This window comes from Diaporthe citri (assembly GCF_014595645.1).
Source record: "Diaporthe citri strain NFHF-8-4 chromosome Unknown scaffold_17, whole genome shotgun sequence".
Classification (NCBI taxonomy): Eukaryota; Fungi; Ascomycota; class Sordariomycetes; order Diaporthales; family Diaporthaceae; genus Diaporthe; species Diaporthe citri.
The window spans coordinates 255,707-275,250 of NW_025064862.1; the positions used below are offsets into that span (position 1 = coordinate 255,707).

Consider the following 19,544-nt stretch of genomic DNA (forward strand, 5'->3'; position numbering starts at 1 on the left):
GTTGCTCTAAAGTCAGTATTTAGTCCTACAAGCAACTTCCTTAGACTCCATATCATATTTCAAATGGTTTCGGTGTGCCTAAAGCTAAGCCCATCGCTTTAGTGCATAGAAGCCGCCATAGCCATTGGTAAACTTGGCAGCAAGCGGTCCAGGGAACTTCTTAAGGAGATGGAGAGTAATTAAAGATATCACGCCGAAGAGGATCTCAGAGAAGGGGGCGGAATATTCCACAGGAGCCTGTTAAGAGGAGGGGTTCTTGGGTGCTATTGTAAATGAGTAGAGCTACATTGGCAAGCTGATGGTGGCCTCGCCTACTTGCAGTGGTTGATGGCAGCTTCCTCCAGACCAAGACTCAATTCCTCCCGGAGCCGGCCTTCGTCCTCAGCTTCATCCTCAGCCTTTTTAATTTTTTCCTGCTCTTCTTCCAGTTTCCTTGCCTGACCGTAACCATCACCCAATTGCTCAGCTATGGTGAGTTGAGTATACTTGGTGGCCAAATCGTCGAGTCCGTTTACCTCAGCAGCCATCTTTACTTGATAGAAGGCTGAAGCCATTGCAGATCCAGTGATTTTCTCTTCCTGGTGGAGAAGCGCAAGCTCTATGGCCAGGTCCAAACCACAGTGCGTATTATTCGCGGCCCATTCGTCGTCGCAAGAGTACGAGATTTCTTCGATGCGTCTGATACGCTGGTCCGACTGATCAATCTCTGTCAAGGGAAGAGTACAGTGAGAGCAGGTGCACTTGAAGCCCCACCCGTTCTGCAGCGCATGGATCCGTTCATGCCGCGGTCGTAAGGTATTGATGTCTGTCCCGGGACATCAGTATTTAGCAAGTCCTGCCGCGAGATCATGAACGGATGACGCTACATCGACTTACATGTGATGGTGAGCTCCTCGCCTGGGTGGATGGTACGAGTGGCATACAGAGACTGACTGAGCGTCTCGCTGTCAAACGAATAACCGACACTACAATAGTGGTTAGTGGTCTAAGCAATTCGGCGGTGGATGGTAGACTTACTTGGGACGGCAAGCGTGGTTGAAGCGCTTCTCTATCTTTAGTGTTGGGGATGTGGGATGAGTGATGAAGGATGTACTTACGGAGACTTCTGGAAAGTTTGCGGTGGTTCCTCCGGGCAGTCCTCCAAATGATTCGAACATGAATGAATTGGTCACCATGATGTCACTTGCATGGTGTCCACCCCATTGTCTATGCTGTGCAAGAAACATCGTCTGCTGCTCTTTACTCATGCGCTCAAGAGCAACATCTCGCAGCTCTCCTAGGACCTTTGGATCAAGAGCGTAAGTGGCGTCGTGCTCCACAAGTAGAGGGGTCCAGGACATGAGACGTTCGCCCTTCGCTATGACACGGTCAGCCACCAAGCCCATCCCCTTTCCAGGTATCATGGTTTCTTGGAATCCCTCTGCTCGGTTGAGGCCATGCGCATTGCTGGATTTTGTGAACAGCTCGATCCAATCAATATCTGCAGCGTCTTTTGGATCCGCCAGGATGGACAGTCCTCGGCCATTGCTGAAGTCGCTGTTTGTGAATACACAAACCTCGGAGTCCCTAGCTTTGGCGCATTCTGGTGTGTGTGTCCAGGGGCTCGTCAGCGCGCCAATTGGCATGTCAGAATTCCCATGCACAGGATTGGCAACGCGGCTGGCATTGGCGTTGTGCTCTCGAGCCAGAGAGAGTAGCGGGAGTGACAAGAGACAAGTAATAGAAATCATCGTGAAGTATTGAAGACAGGATTGAGAGTGTTGAGATTGGTGATATCGTATGAAATGTGCCTGTGAGATGTAAACCTAATATATGCGAAGAATAGTAGTATTAACTTTGATAACTAGCTACAGCCCCTTTATTTAAAAATAAATACTAGACGGTGCCAAGATCAACGTTCTATACTTAAAGTTCGAGGACTAAGTTTGACGAAACTTTGTTAGTAGCCTTCCCTATTTTTATTCTGAAACCCTCATTCCACTAGGAACAATTACAGCACAGGTAGCCTAGCATTAATTAGGCCAGTTTCTCGAAGCAATTCATTAACACAGCCCTGATCGCCATTCTAGAATTTCAACTTTCAGGCGAGGGACCCATTCACGGGAAATAGCAGAAGAGTGGCTTAATGGAAAGGTAAGCAAATGAAAACTAGTGGATGAGCAATTAAGCTTGGCTGTTACATGAAGAGGCTAATTTTTCAAACTTGTTGTTTAAGGAGTTTGAAACTCTACTTCTGAGATCTGCCTAAAAGGCTTGGCGGAATGTTGATATGTTGTATACATCAAAGAAAAACAGTTACGAGTGATCTGTTGAGAACGAGCCACCAGGTAAGGTGGATGGCACGCTCTGCTAGACCATTAAGATCAGGGCTCTAACGAGAGAGAGGAGCGAAGGAATAGAAAGAACCGAGTAGAACAAAAGGCACGAGGTTTCTTAGAATAGAAATCCAGAGAGTATTTGGAAGAGAAAGAGTGGATGAAACCCTGAAAGAGAGTATCTAAAGCAGCAAACTGCGTATGGCATTCTATAGTCCTTCCAAAAGAAGACCCTTCCCCCCATCCCCCACACCCGGCATCGGTGTGCTCTAAGTCACATTATAGTCCAGGCCCCTCATCCTGCACCAGGTCAATCAAAGAGTTCATGCAACATCACTCAGGTTGCCGAGGAAGCCGTTCTTGAGTAAAACACATGGAACCAGTTGGAGCACCAGCCGTAGCGTCTCCTACGGCCCAAGGGTTTGAAAGGTTATTTGCCTTCGCAACATCGCTTTTGAGACGGTACACGCGGTCCTGTGGCGGATCGACGTCCAACAGGGTGCCTGGGCCTTCCTCCCATTCTCCTGGCTCGGCCAACACGTGAACAGTGTCTCCGGGACCATCAACTTCATCATCATCGTTGAAGTTGAGGGCTGGATAATCTGCATGAGGATCATATGGGCTTCCTTCGAAAACCATCGAGATGTCCTCAGCAAGTGAAGAATTTGCCACGCTGTAATTTGTCTATCAAGAAACAGTTAAAACTTGTGCGGCCAACTTTCAGTCAGAAAACCTACCCAGCAGGAAGGAAGAGCACGAAGCTTCATTCGCAACGTCAAAAGGATTCGCTCGTCGTTCACCTGGACCACCTCGAGTCCATCGCCGGACTTATGCCATCCTCCCACATAAGTAACCTCGTCCTTTTCTTCGATGCTATGGTCAATCAGGACAAAATCGCCAGTCTTGGGGTCTTCGCGGTCCAGGATTTCGCGAATCTCCTCGGCGGATCGTCCGTGAAAGCGTTCTTCTGCCTTGATGATCAGAGTCCCGCAACCACGGGTGCCGGATTCGAAAATTTGGCAAGCTTTAGCCCGTATTGCTTCTGGAATAGCATAGTTCGGATAGGCTGGTAGCTCTGTCGGGGTTCCCGTGAGGATTCGCATGGTTTGTGTAGGTAATTGAAGGGTTTAGGTTGCGATTGTTTCCTGAACGAGATGGCCTCTATTATATATAGAGTATCCTTCTTGGGCTTGGTCATGTCCACTCTGACGTCAATTTCGCCAACAAAAACATGTTTGGCATCATGTGAAACAATCAACGTGACATGCTTTGCACTAAAACGGCGCGTAGGCTAGTCGCGGTTCTAAGCACAGACGCGCCCGCGCAGACACGCGCGCGAATAAAGAGGAAACGAAGTCACCGTAGTACAATGTCTGTTCAGATAGAAAAGAACGCTTGGTGTCTATTTTTCGACAAAGGCGCTAGCTCATTCGATTCATGCGCGGCCCCTTCGGACCAAAGTACTATGCGCAACCGCCACTCCTCCAGCAATTTACCAAGCTAGTAACGTTAGTGGATTTTCTAGTAATTATACTTCCTACTATATCCCCTTGGCCTTGGATGCTCAATGCGCAGCGCACTCTTGCGGGTTGCAGCTGGAAATGTTTCCCCTTGGCACTTCGAGCTCCGGGCTTGAGGAAATTATGTAGAAGCCGCAAACACAGCGAGCATTATTTCCAACATATGTGAAGTACTTTTGCAACAAAACCTTTGCAGAGTGCTTGGTGATAGCACAACTAGTATCAAAGCAAAATGGCGGATGATGCATCACATAATTTTCATCTCAGTATAGTGTATAGTTCATACTACTCGTCATCACAAATGTTGCGTTACCGGGAATGCACACAGTTTGGCTATCCGAATAAAGAACTCTTGATGCTAACTCAAAGCTAAGTGGTTTCGTTCTTATCCGTATGCGTGCTCTTTTGAAGCCATATCTAACCCTAACTCAAAGCTAACTAGGTGCCCAGGCCCATGTTGAATGGTTTGACGCGAACCCCCAAATCTGACTGAAAGATGCTGACACACCCCTTCCTTGGCCCGAAAGAACAACAGCTACAAGAAACAGAAGAGCAGGAGCTGGACGCAGTGGGCAATAGCTGAGTTTGTGCTAACCTATTGGCCGGATCGAGCAATTGTTCCAGTTTTTGACTGGAATGCCGCAGCAGGTGTCGCAGGGGTAGTTGTTGCACTCCTTTCTGTAAGCGCACTCGCCATTGACAGGCTGCGTGCAACACTGAGAACGAGTTAGTTCATGATCGGGGATGGCTGTCCAAAAACAAAGTTTACTTACACCCTGGGGACCGCTGCACCTCTCGCGCACACACTTCCGCGGATTGGTTTTTCCTTTTTTGCCGAACCCGGTGCCGCCACCACCACCACCACCACCACCACCACCACCACCACCACCGCCGCCACCGCCTCCGCCACCGCCACCACCGCCGCCACCACCACCACCTTTTCCGCCGCCTCCGCCTCCGCCACTCAAGGTGCAGGGACCTGCGGATCCGACAGTCCAACCATCGAACTGTGAAGCCGGAAAACGGGATTGACGACTGACGATGGTCAGACCACAAGTGCTAGTAGCGGCAACGATGAAGGTGGCTGGCCCATAATCAGGGAGTACAAGGGTCCCTTGGCCATTAGCCCGAGCGCAGCCGGTGCCCATGACCGCTCCATTGATGTTGATAATGTTGAAGCCACAGTCTGCCGAAACGAGGGACGTGAAAAGGGTAATTGCCGCGAAGGCAGTCTTAGCGAAGGCGACCATGAGTGAGAGCTTGCTGGTTGGTTGTGAGTATTGAAGATGATAAGTGAGTGTACTGGGGATCTGTATGGGAACTTGTCTAGACTGATGAGTTTTTGAAAGTAACGGTCAGAACTTCCTCGACTATTTAAACTTGTAAGATTTGTATGATACTGTCTGATTTTGACATAATTAAAGTGGTTGAAGATAGTTAAGATTAAATTGATCTTGTTTCAAGGAAAGTCCTGTATTCATTGTTGTACTAAAAGTCGTTAGAAAGGCACAGCCTCAAAACTGTGGATACAAAAAGAATTCACTTTATACTAGCTACTCCCAATCAAAACGCCAAGATTGTATTAACAACGTTTAAGAATTGTCCTATTAACTATTTGATCATAGCTGGGTTCTAGTAGAGAAATGAGACGGATCCGATTGACTGCTCACCAAAAAAGACCACTCAGCCAAAGGACCAGAATTCCTAATTGCCAGATTTGGCCCTCCGAGCAGTACACAAGACGCAGACCACCACACCCCCCTACTAAGGCCTTCCAGAGCTGTAGACATGGTGAATTCAAGATGTGGTCCTAGTCTCCGACAACATCATTTTAAGTTGTTGTGACACCACTTATCACTGAATTGTCTAGGCGTCTTATGAATGGCCTGAAAAACTTTCAAATGGGAAGGATCCAATTTGGTCAAGTCGCTTCATGCGAACCGCCCTTCGTGGCATGGCAATCAATGCAACTATCCGAAAGCGAGAGCTTTTCCAATTATAGGGGCTCGAAGCCATGGCCTTTTAATTTTGAATTAAGACGGATCCAATTGACTAATTACCAAGACGGACCGCTCGGCTAAGAGATCATAATTCCAACTTGCTAGATTGGGCCTTCGAAGTAGTACATAGTTGAGACCTAGACCATCACAGGGAAAGGTAAGCACTAGACCTCAACCTTATTTGAGCAGCAGAACGATCTTTACCTCTTCCCAGTGGAACAAGACTACAGTGCATTTGTTTAATTACTGAGTTTAAGATTTTTACTACTGGGAAAAGGGATCAAGGCTTTGAAATTGTGGCTGGTTCGACTTGATTAAAGCTACACGAGACGGGGCGGTGCTTGTGAACCTTATAATAAGCACCACGATTCTAGCGCCAATCTGGAAGCAACCCATTTTGTTCTGTACCTTGAAGGCGACTATTGTAGTCTCCCTCAGAAAGGGTTGTTTTTGCGAGCTGAAACTTAGAACTTCTGATTTGACTTTTGACTTTAATATCACTTGTTCTATTTACACCGTTTGGGGCTTACTAGTGCAAAGTTGGATACAAGGTAACTGGAAAATGTGTCTCAGCGATTTCAATGTATAAAGAAAGACGTCCTGCCCATCATATATCATATACACAAACCACACTCATTTTGAAGCACTGGATCAACCTTCGTTCTTACACACTACCATTCCTAACCCTTCTCTGAATATCACACTCATTCACTTCTCAAGATGAAGTTCATTGCCGCCCTTCTCGTTCCCTTCATCCTCAGCACGCCTGCCCTTTGCCAAAGGGTGAAGCTTGCCAACGTCGGCACCATTACCTTCAACTGTGGGGCAATGCCTCGTATGTATATCTGTAAAGGCCACACACAATTCACGTACTTACACTCAAATAGAGGTCTGCGAGAATATGTGTTTCGGAGTCCACTGTAGAGGCGGTAAATACGGCAAAACTTTCACCTACGACCCCAATGGGCCCATAGACGCACGCCGTAGGGCCGCTGGATGTGGCCCCAACAACCGCTGCGCAACGACACCTCCCTGGAAGGGTCAAAATCTGTCTTGCGATGAGTTTCCATTCGCAAACCTCAGGGAGGCGGACCAAGGTGGACAAAACAACCGTTGTGTTCCTTCTATCGAGAACAACAGTAAGTAAAAATACAGAGCCCGGATCTTGTAGCATTTCTGATCTTCAAAATAGGACAGGGAGGTACCATATCAGCCTTCATCAGATCGAAGACAGAATTTATCAAAAATCAGCCGCCTTTCCTATATAACATTGCTTTCTCGGGCGCAGGCAAGATACAATACTGTTTCGACGACGGTCCCAACACGTGCGACGCCGACGCCAACCAGTGGGTGGGGAAGGCGGTAGCTCCCAACGGGGGCAAATGGGTCACGCCGTTCCGTAGGAGGGAGGCGGATCTTGTGCCGTCGACCTTCAACCAATACATGTCGAAGAGAGGAGAGCTCTTCACCTCGGCCAGAAGGATGGAGATCGGGGAGAAGCTCTACCACGCCAAGATGGACCCGGTTGCGGAGGCAGCGGCTCTCGAGAACCCAGACGAAGATGCTCGCAATGCATTTTTCGCCAACCCAGACAACTATGAGTTGGTCGAGGATGAGGTGGAGCGTCCCGTCACTCGTGAGGAAGCCGCTACTTTGCCTTGAGCTTGGATGTCGTTTCGTTTCTATATGTCGTTTCGTTTCTACCGTTTTGTTTCTATGAATTTTTTTTTTAAAAAAATGTAAAGCTGTCTGCTTGAATGCTGCCTGTAGTGTTGGCTTACTGTGTGTGAGGGGAGGGGGGAGAAAGTCGTACAAGACCAGAGCTTTTTCTGAGTTGGTTTTTTCTCCAATTTTCTTTCTCGTGCCTGGATTTTTCAATTAAAAAGAAAACTGAAATTTGCATAGAAAAAAATGAATGCCATGTAGAGTTTGTGCACACCTTCTATCTGTAGCCAATTGGAGCCCGCCTCCCAACGACACCCATCAAACCACCCAACTGCTAACCGGTGAAGCCTCCGTCGCCACCTAACCTTAAAAAAGCAACTTTCAATTGCTCAGATCTGATTATTTAGTGCTATGGTAATGACTACGGCATATCTGTGCTGGTTGGGAAGCTTAGCAACGCGGCAGCTCACGACATGGACAGTGCTGACCGTGTATCAAATGACGTGACAGCGCAGCATCCCGCGCATCCATCCATGGCCAAAAGGAGATTATCGCTGATGTAACTCTTCAACTTTTTGTCTAATCGGAACCTCGCCAATATATGCGGGTGATACCATACCGTATGACATAACGTGGGGCCAACACAAGATACAAAAACAAAAGGCCCTGCTGCATGTTACACGAGTATCCCATGAGTAAGCGGGTGCGTCACAAAGTTAAGCGATAGATAGCATCAATTCCCCGCCCCTACATCCACGATGGTGCTACTCTTCTCACCTTCATGCTACGGCAGCTGCCACGCTGAGCAACAATGAGCGACGACGACAAGAGCTGGTCGATTTCCCGGCTGCGCCAGCACCATCGGAGGTCCATTGTCTCGCAGCTTGTCGAAATAGGCAGCGGGGGCAATCAGCAAGAGCATGCTAAGTTTCGCTCCTTCATCGACAAACTTCAATGTCTCCGGCCAAGAGGCTTGAAGCTGCACCGCCGGTCGATTAACGCCTTTGAAGAACGGCGGTATGTCGCCCTGTCCTACACGTGGACTCCATCAGAGCACGAAGACCCGGAGAATGGGCCGGTACACAGTCGAAAACTGGGACAATGCAGACTTTAAATTCTCGAATATGCGAGAATGTGTTCTCAGACGCGCCCTCCACTACATGGGCCACGCCAAAATTGGTTTCCTTTGGATAGATGCCCATCGTATCCGTCAAGTCACGTGCCGCGTCGACGATTGCGACCGCCATCCCCGTTGCCTTGAGAAACTCGACGCCATACAAGCCATGGACCTTGTCTACCAGCTCAGCGCGCATCCAGTGGCGCTACTAGGCCGGCGGCTCGAGTCAGAAGGCGAATTGGAACTCCTGGAATGGATTCTCTCGGGTAACTTCGTCGACAGCGACAACAAATTTTTATTGTCGGCAGGGACTGAACTTCAACTTGCGGAGAAGGCCCTGTTGCTCGCCAGCGACATTACTAAGGACAAACTGGTGGTCTCGCGCATGGACGTTCCAGGAGAACCATCGCGGTGGAACGCGGATGCAGCTATTGATCGGCCACCGTGAGGCCCTGGAGCCGCAGAAGAAGCGGTGCCGCGTGTTCGGGAGAACACCGGGAGAGCTGTGCATCTCATCCGTCGCCTTCTCCACGGCGGTCACGAGGCTGTGCTTAGCGCTCCGCGAGTTGACAAAGCTGTCGTCGGAGAACTTGGGACGTATCGATTGCGTGCTCCGAGCGGCCGACTGGCATTGGATCAGCGGAAGTGCCTGCTACGGCTAGTATTCCATCTGAAAGGCTTAGGTCACGAACCGCTAGCCGACCGGATCGACGAGTACTTAAAAACCGATGCCGATGCTGCCGGGCAAGATTACAGTTCATTCACGGATATGTACCTCCATCATATGGCTGCCGAGCTGGCGACGGCTGTCCAGAAAAAAACAGAAACTGAGGCTAGGTTGCATACGTGTCTTGGACGGCGAGCGCTCGCCGTACAGAGCCATCTTCTTATGGTCAGGACAGGGCGGCAACGGAGCGCATGATTTCGCCTTCACCTCAATGAGACAGAGCGACCCTGGCGCGCAGACACACGATGCCAACGACATCGACTGCCACGTCTCGCTCCGGGTCAGTGTTGAAAACCCTCAAGGCGGTGGCGTACTGGAGCTTCGCATCTGCAACTGGCTGCGCGGTATATGCTTTTCCGAGAACTGTCCGCTGACCCTGGTAATATTTCCCTGGCCACAATCGTTGTTATCATGAAAATAATACACAAGTTGCTGATCTGGCAAAATCCATATTATTATCGGCTGAAGGGTCTCATACTCTGAGGCTCAATCGTTTTGGAAGATTGTTTGCCACGTCAAGTTTGGGAACACCGGATTGTTGTAGATGTTCGACCCTGGCCGTGTAGTAGGTATAGCTATAATACTGGATGATTCTGGTTCTATTGTGCAAAGCAGACCCGGTCACTTTCACCAACCAAAGCTTGCAACCGAAACGTCCACGTCCCGCGTCTTGGTCCCCAGAACTATTGCAGCAGCCTTTCTTGCCTCAATAAGCATGCCTTGGGGACCACAAGCAATGATTCCAAGTCTTCCACTGCCATTGGCCGCATGGTCTTGGATGACGGCGGCCACATCAGGTCTTGCATGGGTTAAAGCGTATGGCTGCTCGCGGGGAGGCTCCTTGGTTTCGTCCACGGGATCTTTTGTGACATGCCTAAGTCGTTTTGGTCAGAGATAATCAATCTTTTTAGCATGGGAAAACCACTCACCCCTTGAGAGTAAACCTCGAGTCTCTCAGTGCGACCTGTAACTCCTCGTTTGCCACTGATTGTATCATCCCCCGCTTCCTGACCGACCAGACCAACGTAACCCTCGATACCTCAGGGATGGACAGAGCCTTGTAGATGGACGACAGTCCCACCGAAATCCCGCTTCCACCAACCACTAGGAGCATGTCTTTGCAGGAATGGAAGTTGATCGTGTGTGATGCCTCTTGGTATGGACCTTCCAAGAGTACTGGGAGACGTTGCCATGACAGCTCTTCCTCGTTGCTACTTGTATCCTTTGCCGCGGAGTCATTGAGACGCTTGGTGAACCCCTTCTGCGGAGCAATGAGGAAGCGGTAATTCAGCTGTTCAGACTGAGTAGCTACTGGCTGCACTGTCAGATTTTCTGTCCGCTTCTCCCCTTCGACGCTCGGTGTTGTGTTTGCCGCCGTGAGACTGGGAAAGGCAACCAATGTAAAAGGGTGAGATTGGTAGAACGGGAGTCGGGTTGGAGAGTAGCTAAATAGAAGATCAGATTAGAGTTTGCTTTGCAAATAGTGGCTTGGATAATCAAAACGTACATGTAGTAAGTACTGCCAGGTGCAGGTCGTCGCTTGCCAAAAATGCTCGAGGCGTCGATTCTCAACAAGCCAGCCGAGCTGTCAGTTGAGACTGTCACCATTCCCTTGGCACCCGTGATGAGGAGCCTGACAAGCCTCAACAGGCGCTCAAGGGGCCAGATGGCCACGATAGGCCAGAGGTACTGCAGAAAGTATTGCTCCTCGACATGGAACCATAATGTCGAGAAGAAGACCACAGCCAGCAGGACGTGCATCACCAGGAAGCTGTCGTAGAACTTGGCACGCAACGGAGCGGCCGCGAGGCCCACTGTCAGAGAGAAGAAGACAAGAGCCACCACAGCCATGACCCACCACTGAAGGTTCTGGTAAATGTATTTGTATCTCGCCAAACCGCCCTTGACAAATTGGTACTTGGTGAACACACACGCGTGCACCACTATCTCGAGGAATGTGATGCGGGCGATCCATCGGTGGAACTGGTTGAAGGTCGCGAAACTCCATCCCGTGAGTAGGATGAGAGGGTTGTTCCTCATGCTGAACAGCCATATGATAGCGAGATTTGCTATCGCCATATCACTGCATCGTCGGGCGATGAGCGACAGTATCTGTGCTTCAGCGTCCTTCTTGAAGCTGACATAGATCCAGCTCTTAGGGAATGGCTCGATAGTGACTGCACATAGTATGAGGCTGAGCACGAAGAAAGCGACGATGATGAGGGCTTCGAGTCTCGAGGGGACCGCTTGTGTTTGTCTCGTGAACAAGGGCGGTATGCTGAGGTTTGCTCGGACCGGGCGGAGGATTCGTGTCGCAAAGGCAGGGGGGTCGACGGAGAACCTGGACCCGAGGTTGAAGACCGTGGCGAGGCCCATGATGATGCCCCAGAAGATGTAGATAGCTTCCTGGTGGCTGCGGTTGGTCCACCGGGCCTGTGCCCGAGCCGTAGTGCTCTCGAGGACCAGGTCCCAGAACTTGGCATCGGCGAGGACGGTGGTGTTGAGCTTCTTGCCCTTCGAGGTCGCGTTGATGGGCTTCGCCGCGGCTGCAGAGACGCCGGAGAAGCTCGAGAGCGGCGGGAGTGCAGGGTATCCCTCATGCTTGCAGATGTGGTTGAGGAAATCCCAGCCAGGCTGGAGGTCCCGTTGCTCACAGTATTGCTGGGCGCAAACGTACAGCGACTCTGCGTGGAGATGACTGTTGCAGGGCTGCGCTTCGGCTTCGGCGTCGCGGTCTGATATCGAAACGAAAGTTTGCTTGTCGAGGGTGTGCTCGCAGGCCGCGACGCAGACTTGTTCGCGCTCCGGGTATGGCTCGCCTGCCCAGGCAGGGCTCAACAGGCTGGCGAGCACGGCAAATCGGAGCAAGTGGAAGGCCATGGGGTCGTCACTTTGATGTGGAACGATGTTGGCGATGTGTGAGCAGTACTATTCTGCAGAGATCTAAGAATCTCTCGTGCAGGTAAGACTCCTGCCGGGCCTCGTGTGTACAAACCAAAATACCCCTCTGTCCCCGAGGATGATAACGGCGGAGAGTCTTTATGTTAGGTAAGCTTTAGGTTATCTGATCGATTGATAAAAGTACCGAATCATTGCGAGACTCGGAATGAATAAACCTTATTTTCGGGCAGCCGTTCTGAGCCACGCCCTTGCAGGTTTCCATGTTGTACGAACTGTACGCCTCGCACAGATTGCAAACACACGGGTCTGACTCGACCAGTAAACAATTTCAAGTGGGATAATCACATGTGGGGTGGTAATCAGGAAGTACCGTCCTGTATCTATTAGAGTGTGTTGAGAGTGTGGGGGTTGCATAAGACGTTGTCTAAAAAGGCTCTGTCGTCCGTCCGGGTGTGCAGTACTCTTGAGAATGCGACAAGCTTTTGGGATCCTTGCAAGCCGTGCTGAGGTGCATGGCCAGGGATTGCAGTTGGAACCCTGTTGTCAGACCAAGTGGAGCAACTTTATTCTCTGCCACGGATCCTTCAGAAACAGTGGGACTGTCCTTCCTCATCCGGAAGGTCTGGGTCGCCGAGGAACTCCTCAGTCATGGAACGCACGTCACCGCAAGTCACAATGTGCCTATGGCGTGCGTGAGATTGCAAGGTTTGTTTTCGTATAACCGGAGAAATTGAGCAAGCTTCGCCGCCTCTGAACCATCCGGAAACCACTTGGAAACAAGAAAACATGTGGATCAGCAAGATGACCCGGTTCCGACTGCGCACCTAGGTATTGGGGCACATCTGGTTGTTTGACAAGCGTGGAGATCGACAGGCCCCCCTCCAATACACGACTCGTTACCGCTACCAAGCGCTATTTCCTTCGCATGACCAACGAATTGGGAGGTAGGGCTTGTCAGCCTGAGTAATATCTGATCGGCATTCAATGCCAGGCCCATTTTCAACGCAGGCGGCGGGAAATTTACGGCTTTGGTCTCGACATTGCAGAATGCCTGCCGACTGCAACGTGAATTGTCACCTTTGCAGTTGGAATTCAGGCAAATTTTCATTTGAACTCGCTTCATCTACTGGATTTTAGGAGTTGCTATGCAATACATGTTGGTGCTAATAACTGAAACCATTCATTCAGGCGGCTAAATTTATTGCGTTTGGAGCAGGTTTGGGACATAAACATGCAGGTACTTTAGAATTTGACAGGGTTAGCTACCAGTACTGCCAACTCAACCGGCGGGAGAAGCAAACTCACATCTCTGTAAAGCCCTTCAAGCTTCATTTTCAGGAAGCACTTCAAGTGGACCTGGTCCTTGGAGAGATACTCGAGGAGCTCTTTTCGGGGGCCCACTGTCGACTCATTGATGACCTTGTCGAGCTCCTCGCGGACAATGGCCCACCCACCGTTGCGGTGCAGGCCGAGTGACTGGATGAGGTGGTTGATATTGTTGTTGAACAGCGTATGGTGGAGAATATCCCAAGCCTCTTCTCGAACCTCAGTGGTCACGAAGCTGTCAGGCAAGGCGCTGTAGAGGGTGTAGCCTCTCTCGCGAAGCGTCGGCATGTGGATCTTGATGCCGCCGAAATCCCTATTAGGCAGCCAATTCGCCGTCCAGTCAGTGTCATGGTTATTTTTACTCGGATATGGGTCTGGCAATGGAATGACTCGCACGAACCTGACGACAAACCCAGTTACCTCCTTTGTGGATCTGTTGACCCGGACCAACATGTTCTGGCCATGCGCTTCCAGCGCCACGCCCGACTCCAGAGCTGGTGGGATCACGAGCCGCAACAGAGTCGAGACGTAGCTCCGCAGCCATTGTTTACGCTTGTTGATGGAATCCAGGCCGAACACACGCTCAGCACTGCTTATTCCCGTGGCCAGGTCCGTTTCGGCGAGGGCAGCGGCAGGGATGAGCGTCTCGCCAAGAGCATTTGCCCGAGGCTCCAGATCCTCTCTCAGGACACACGAGATGTGCTTTGCCTCGTCAAAGTCGGCGCCGCTGCCGGTGACGCTGGCGACCTCGCGGGCGACCCACAAATCCCCCGGCAGGACGTCTGACAGGACATCTCCTGCTTCGGGGCCCACACAGGCAGTCCAGGGGCTGACAGTGCGGAGGGCCGAGGTGATGAAGCAGGCCAAGGCGAGCTTGAGATGGTATGGGGATTCAAGCTCTGGCGCCAAGGAGACCGTCCTGGTAGCGGCCTGGGCGCGCGCGGTGACGGGTGGAGACGGCAGCACCTCAACGTTCGGGAAGCGGGACCTAATGGCAGGGATCTGACGCCCCAGACAGGGCACCACGACCGTGCCAGGGAAGGTGTTGGCGATACCGAGCTTCTGCAGCAGAGGTCGGAGGCGGGTCTGGAACGATCCCGTGACGCGCAGGTCTGAGGATGGGACGGCCAGGAACTTGATCTCCGGGTTGCGCAGCGACTGGACGTCCTTGGGCGAGACCGTCTCCAAGGGCTCCTGCGCGAAGCAGCTCCTGTGCATCGGGTGAGTCGGGTGCCCCGTCAGGATGCTCTGCTCCCACACGATGGCTGGATCGGCGAGGGTTGGCAAGTATTGATGCTTGGCCAGATGGAACCACTCCTCTGCAGGGGAATTGTGAGCGATTGAATGACTTGAGATCTGTCCCACATGTAATCTGCCGTACCTTGATTTTCCGCAGAGCTCTTCAGCTGCCGGGTAATTGTGTCAATTGCCTCTTGGCTAGTATTCTCGGTGGTAAACCAGGGCGACATAAGGCTGAAGAGTACAGTCGGGTCGGTCTCAGCCACATCTTCAGCTTGACCATCCTGCTCGCGCCTGATCATGATCGGCACGGACAGCTCACTGGGCTGGAGGTACGGCTTGGACGTGCTCTCCAGCCACTCTCTTGCTGCATCTCCAGTCAGACCAACTCTCACCGTCGGCCCTTTGGATTCCTTCGATTCCTTTGGCTGACGGAGGTTGAGGTAGCCAGACTGGTCAACTGAAGCATCGATCATGCCCTCGTTGACAAGGCACGCAATCAGCCGACGTGAGGTCTCGAACTGAGCGAACTGGTGCAGCACCTTGTCATGCATCTCAGAAATTGCCGACTGAGCACATGTCTCATTGCTAATTGCTGGGACAGAGTGTGCCGAGGCACTATTCAACGTGACGGCTCCGGCAGACATGATGCTTGGTGTTTTGGGGGAAGGAACAGACAGCAAAGGGGGAAGAGTCGTAGTGTATATGAACTTCTAACAAAGTTTGCAAGTCGTGCATGGAGATCTGGTGTGAATAAAGAGCGCCTTTTATCATAGCTACGTACTCGACCAACACGGCAAGACAATGTAATTGTGCTGCGTTTGGGCTGTCCCCCGACTTCGGCTTTTCAAAGAGTTTCTCGTAATATGATGTGCTGTCGAAAAGCGCCATTTGAACCAGTGTATTCTAAGATCACCTAGTGATATTCCACACTACGAACTCTGTCATGGTATGTCGGAGCAACAAGTGTCGAGGCGTAAATTAGATCGACCGTGGCAGGGTTGTCTGGCCTGCAATGCCTGCACCGTGCAAGTCTCTTCCGATCACTTGGGGTATGCTGGAGAACCCCTTCTCGATTTGCTTTCCTAGTACATGTCGACATCTTTCTGGTACGATTCAGGGGATGACAATCCTGGCATGCTTACCTCCGTGTTGTGTCGCCCGGCCCACACACGCCCGTTCCGCAGCGGCCAGTATCAATCGGCGTGCCAACAGGGTCACACCATGAACCCCGATTGTGTGGCCAAAGGGCGGCTATTCTATCCCACCGCCGCTCATACATCTCTTACTTGCCCTATTTTGTACAGTTCTCCTGGCATGTGCGCTCTTAGCAGAGACCACTTGGCCAACTGGGGTTGTTGTATCATTTACGTTTTGTGCTGTGGGTAATGCTTTACCCACTGCGACAGACAATCACACGTCGTGCTACAAGTGCTCACTATAGTTGGTCAGATAATGTATTAATCATGCATTGGTAAGAGTCTTCCCCACGCGCCTAACAACATCAGGCCGGATCAGATAAGATCCGCGTTATCAGATGAGGCAGGCGCCCAGGGGACAGGGTCGCAGCGGATGAAAGCAAGCTTGTTCAATCTGATAACTTTAATCAAACGTGACGAAGCTTATTTGGGTAAGAAAAAGCTTACTGTGCCCACTCGGCCCCACATCTCGGTCAGCAAACCCGCTTTGAGACACGAAATGCTACTCCACCTGCTCCTAAGACGAAAGCATCAGCCAACAGGGTTCCAAGCTTAGACACCCACTGAATTTGTATCCTCAGAGTCTGTAGCACAGTACCTGCTTACTCCCTTGCTGTGCTCGCATCCGTCCTGCTGCATGAATCTAGATCCGGCCTCGGGTCCTCATCCAGCTAGGGGCTGTCCACTCTCGTGTTCGATCGGCGGACACGATGGATTCCTCAACATGCCATTACGACTCAGCTATGGATGTCATGAATCGGACTGTTTCTCTTGTGGGTCTGCGGACCAAAGGAACAGTGTACCAGCCCGAATTGTCCGCGGATGGAAAAAATCGGCGTCAAGCACGAGACCTGGTGCCGGACCTGACAGACATGTCCAGTCCTGAGCCAGGGACCAACGCATGGTGACTGAGGAACCATGAGCGCCATCAAAAGTTCACCGAGGATGGCAACTTCGCAAGAGTAGGTGATGCCTCAAGACGTCAAGAAATGTCCAAGTGAAATAACACAGTGGTTACAGACAGGATGCGAGCCCTCCGAAGGTCCAGACTGCCAGGGACTGGCCCCTTTGGGAACGATGGTTCGCTACGGCGGTGCTATCCGGCTACAAGTTCATTTCTTCGCTCGCGTCGTCTACCATGGCTCCAGGAATCGATGCTATTTCGGAGGAACTCGAGATCCATGACCCAGTTGTTAGCACTCTTCTACTGACCGTGTACGTCCTGGGATATGCAGTAGGGCCGCTGCTCCTAGGTCCTGCCTCAGAGATCTACGGGAGGAAGCCTGTACTCACGCTGAGCAACATTTGGTACCTCATTTTCAACATAGCCTGTGGCCTCGCCAGATCAAGAGACCAGATGGTTGCATTCCGATTTCTGGCTGGTGTCGGCGGGAGTGGCCCTCTTGCTGTAAGATGGGACCTTCTTCCACCAGGACAGATTATTCTGTTTGCTTACCACGCATTCAACAGCTCGGAGGAGGTGTGCTCAGTGATTGCTGGAATGCAGAAGAGCGTACCAGGGCACTGAGCCTGTACACGCTCCCAGCGCTACTGTATGTCGACACCATAAGTTTAAAACTTGAGCCTCACTGACATTGGATTACCAGTGGGCCGGCACTTGGGCCTATCATAGGTGGCCTGATCGTCGAGAATCTAAGTTGGCGGTGGGTATTCTGGGTCACATCCGCTGCCTCTGCTTTGATCCAGCTGATCGGGCTCGTCCTCCTAAGGGAGACATATGCACCAGTCATACGGAAGAGCCACAAGCTGAGACATAAAGCCACATCTCATCTGGGAGCCCCTGCAGAGGGCGAAAGGGTTACAAGCAAGATCTCAAGGAAGCTCACAACTGCTGTGCGGCTCCTGTGCTTTGAGCCCACAATCCAGCTTGTCTCGCTCTACGGCGCCTTCTTGTATGGCCTCATGTACATCGCCATCTCTTCCATGACGGAACTGTGGACAGTTCAATATGGCGAATCTCGGTTGATTTCCGGGCTCAACTACATATCTCTCGGGCTTGGATTTGCGTTTGGCTCCCAGTCAGGTGCTTTTGCCAATAGATGGGTAAGTGCTCACCGGCCCCCCGGCAAACTCTAACAGGATGCTACCTAGGTCGAGTTGGCAACGAATTAACTCCTGGCACAGGTCTATACCACACTGAAAAAACGAAACAATAACAAAGGACTGCCAGAGTTCCGACTCCCTATGCTAGGCGCCTGTGCGGTCCTTGTCCCTCCCGGACTGTTGATCTACGGAGTAAGCGAATCTCCGAAAGCAATTCTCGCATGCCATCGTCTAGTCAGCTCTCCTAACCACGAGTTCTAGTGGACGGCAGATGCCAAGCTCCACTGGATCCTGCCCAACGTCGGCGTCTTCATCTTCGCATTTGGCATCGTGAACGGCCTGCAGATCATCAACCTCTATACAGTTGACTGTTTCACGAGCGTATCGGCCTCGGCTGTCAGCGCCATCACTGTGACCCGTTCAATCGCTGGTTTCTTGCTTCCTCTTCCTGCCCCCCATCATGTACGAACGTCTTGGCTATGGCTGGGGCAACACACTTTTAGCGCTGATAGGAGTGATTCTGGGCTTCCCCATACCTCTGATCCTGTGGTGGCATTGCAGACGACAGAGGAGGGCCGCCACTAGCGACTGACCGACTGCCCTGGGGATGAATTGGCGTGGGCTGCTGGGATTTAGAAGCGTCCGGTGAACATCTGCTCGTAAAGTCATACCTTGGATTGCAGCACTGGAGATACTTGCAAAGCGTGACTATCAATGCTACACATGTCTAGAGAGCCCACTGTTAAAATTATATATACTTGTGGACGATTCAACCCAATGGTAAGGTCTTCACTGACCCCCTGAAAGGCGTGTCACTGCGGGTGACATTGTTGGCATCCTTCCACTTTGAGGGTGAGCAACCATCTCATTGATGTGCGGATTGATACTGGCTGAATATTTCCCTCGTGACATGCGTGACGAGAGCAATCTCTTCTCTCCGTTCAAAGGCCTTACCACTTTCGATGACGCAGTCAGCGGCCGCTTCCTCACAGGATCGCGGCCATACTATACAGAGATTCAGATCGAGCAGATGCTGACGTTGTTTTCTGGCAATTGGACTTCAGTACTTCCTCTCTGCGCCGGCGACACCAATGCTCTGTACATGCAGCTCAAGCGCATCCTCGACATTACCGGCGACTACAACCTCGGGTGCGAACTCTGTCAGATGACGGGCCGCGTCGTGTAACAGGTGGAACTGCATGATTCAGCGGGCTCTGCCCGCGGCAGTGTGGGAGGGAACGGGAAGCCTGGTAGAGGCCATAAAGTCCGACTGCGACCCCGGTGAGTTGGGTCCAGTGGCGAATCCGCAAATGGGCAGCTCCTACGACAACATTATGGCGCCCAAATTCTTTGGATCGCTGCCGAGAAATATCCCATGCTATTCTATGGGAATGCTGGTTTCGCCATATGAACAGCTTGAACCCCAAAAACCATCACCGGGATTTCCCGAGCATCTAGGGGAGCAAGCCGT

The 19,544-nt window shown here is 51.4% G+C and overlaps 7 protein-coding genes across 7 annotated transcripts; 3 read left to right on the plus strand and 4 right to left on the minus strand.

Moving 5' to 3' along the window:
• Positions 1–311: 311 nt before the first annotated feature.
• Positions 312–3,418, minus strand: INS49_005400 (uncharacterized protein; the record flags this gene model as incomplete). The annotated part of the gene is made up of 5 exons (XM_043166180.1): positions 312–805; positions 877–965; positions 1,018–1,570; positions 2,696–2,999; positions 3,053–3,418. 5 exons carry the CDS (start codon positions 3,416–3,418, stop codon positions 312–314), a joined length of 1,806 nt encoding a protein of 601 aa, XP_043017212.1.
• A 1,007-nt stretch (positions 3,419–4,425) lies between these two features.
• INS49_005401 (uncharacterized protein) lies at positions 4,426–5,085 on the minus strand (the record flags this gene model as incomplete). Its single annotated transcript, XM_043166181.1, has 2 exons — positions 4,426–4,551; positions 4,609–5,085. 2 exons carry the CDS (start codon positions 5,083–5,085, stop codon positions 4,426–4,428), a joined length of 603 nt encoding a protein of 200 aa, XP_043017213.1.
• A 1,470-nt stretch (positions 5,086–6,555) lies between these two features.
• Positions 6,556–7,497, plus strand: INS49_005402 (uncharacterized protein; the record flags this gene model as incomplete). The annotated part of the gene is made up of 3 exons (XM_043166182.1): positions 6,556–6,670; positions 6,723–6,974; positions 7,028–7,497. 3 exons carry the CDS (start codon positions 6,556–6,558, stop codon positions 7,495–7,497), a joined length of 837 nt encoding a protein of 278 aa, XP_043017214.1.
• Positions 7,498–8,311: 814 nt separating this feature from the next.
• Positions 8,312–8,829, plus strand: INS49_005403 (uncharacterized protein; the record flags this gene model as incomplete). Its single annotated transcript, XM_043166183.1, has 2 exons — positions 8,312–8,578; positions 8,695–8,829. The coding sequence occupies 2 exons, from the start codon at positions 8,312–8,314 to the stop codon at positions 8,827–8,829; spliced, it is 402 nt and encodes a 133-aa protein (XP_043017215.1).
• Positions 8,830–8,912: 83 nt separating this feature from the next.
• Positions 8,913–12,224, minus strand: INS49_005404 (uncharacterized protein; the record flags this gene model as incomplete). Its single annotated transcript, XM_043166184.1, has 5 exons — positions 8,913–9,242; positions 9,589–9,734; positions 9,980–10,218; positions 10,274–10,789; positions 10,852–12,224. 5 exons carry the CDS (start codon positions 12,222–12,224, stop codon positions 8,913–8,915), a joined length of 2,604 nt encoding a protein of 867 aa, XP_043017216.1.
• Positions 12,225–13,487: 1,263 nt separating this feature from the next.
• On the minus strand, positions 13,488–15,457 carry INS49_005405 (uncharacterized protein; the record flags this gene model as incomplete). Its single annotated transcript, XM_043166185.1, has 3 exons — positions 13,488–13,884; positions 13,972–14,890; positions 14,953–15,457. The coding sequence occupies 3 exons, from the start codon at positions 15,455–15,457 to the stop codon at positions 13,488–13,490; spliced, it is 1,821 nt and encodes a 606-aa protein (XP_043017217.1).
• Positions 15,458–16,927: 1,470 nt separating this feature from the next.
• INS49_005406 (uncharacterized protein) lies at positions 16,928–19,259 on the plus strand (the record flags this gene model as incomplete). The annotated part of the gene is made up of 7 exons (XM_043166186.1): positions 16,928–16,971; positions 17,030–17,417; positions 17,480–17,562; positions 17,617–18,073; positions 18,155–18,265; positions 18,335–18,484; positions 19,095–19,259. The coding sequence occupies 7 exons, from the start codon at positions 16,928–16,930 to the stop codon at positions 19,257–19,259; spliced, it is 1,398 nt and encodes a 465-aa protein (XP_043017218.1).
• Between the last annotated feature and the right edge of the window lie 285 nt (positions 19,260–19,544).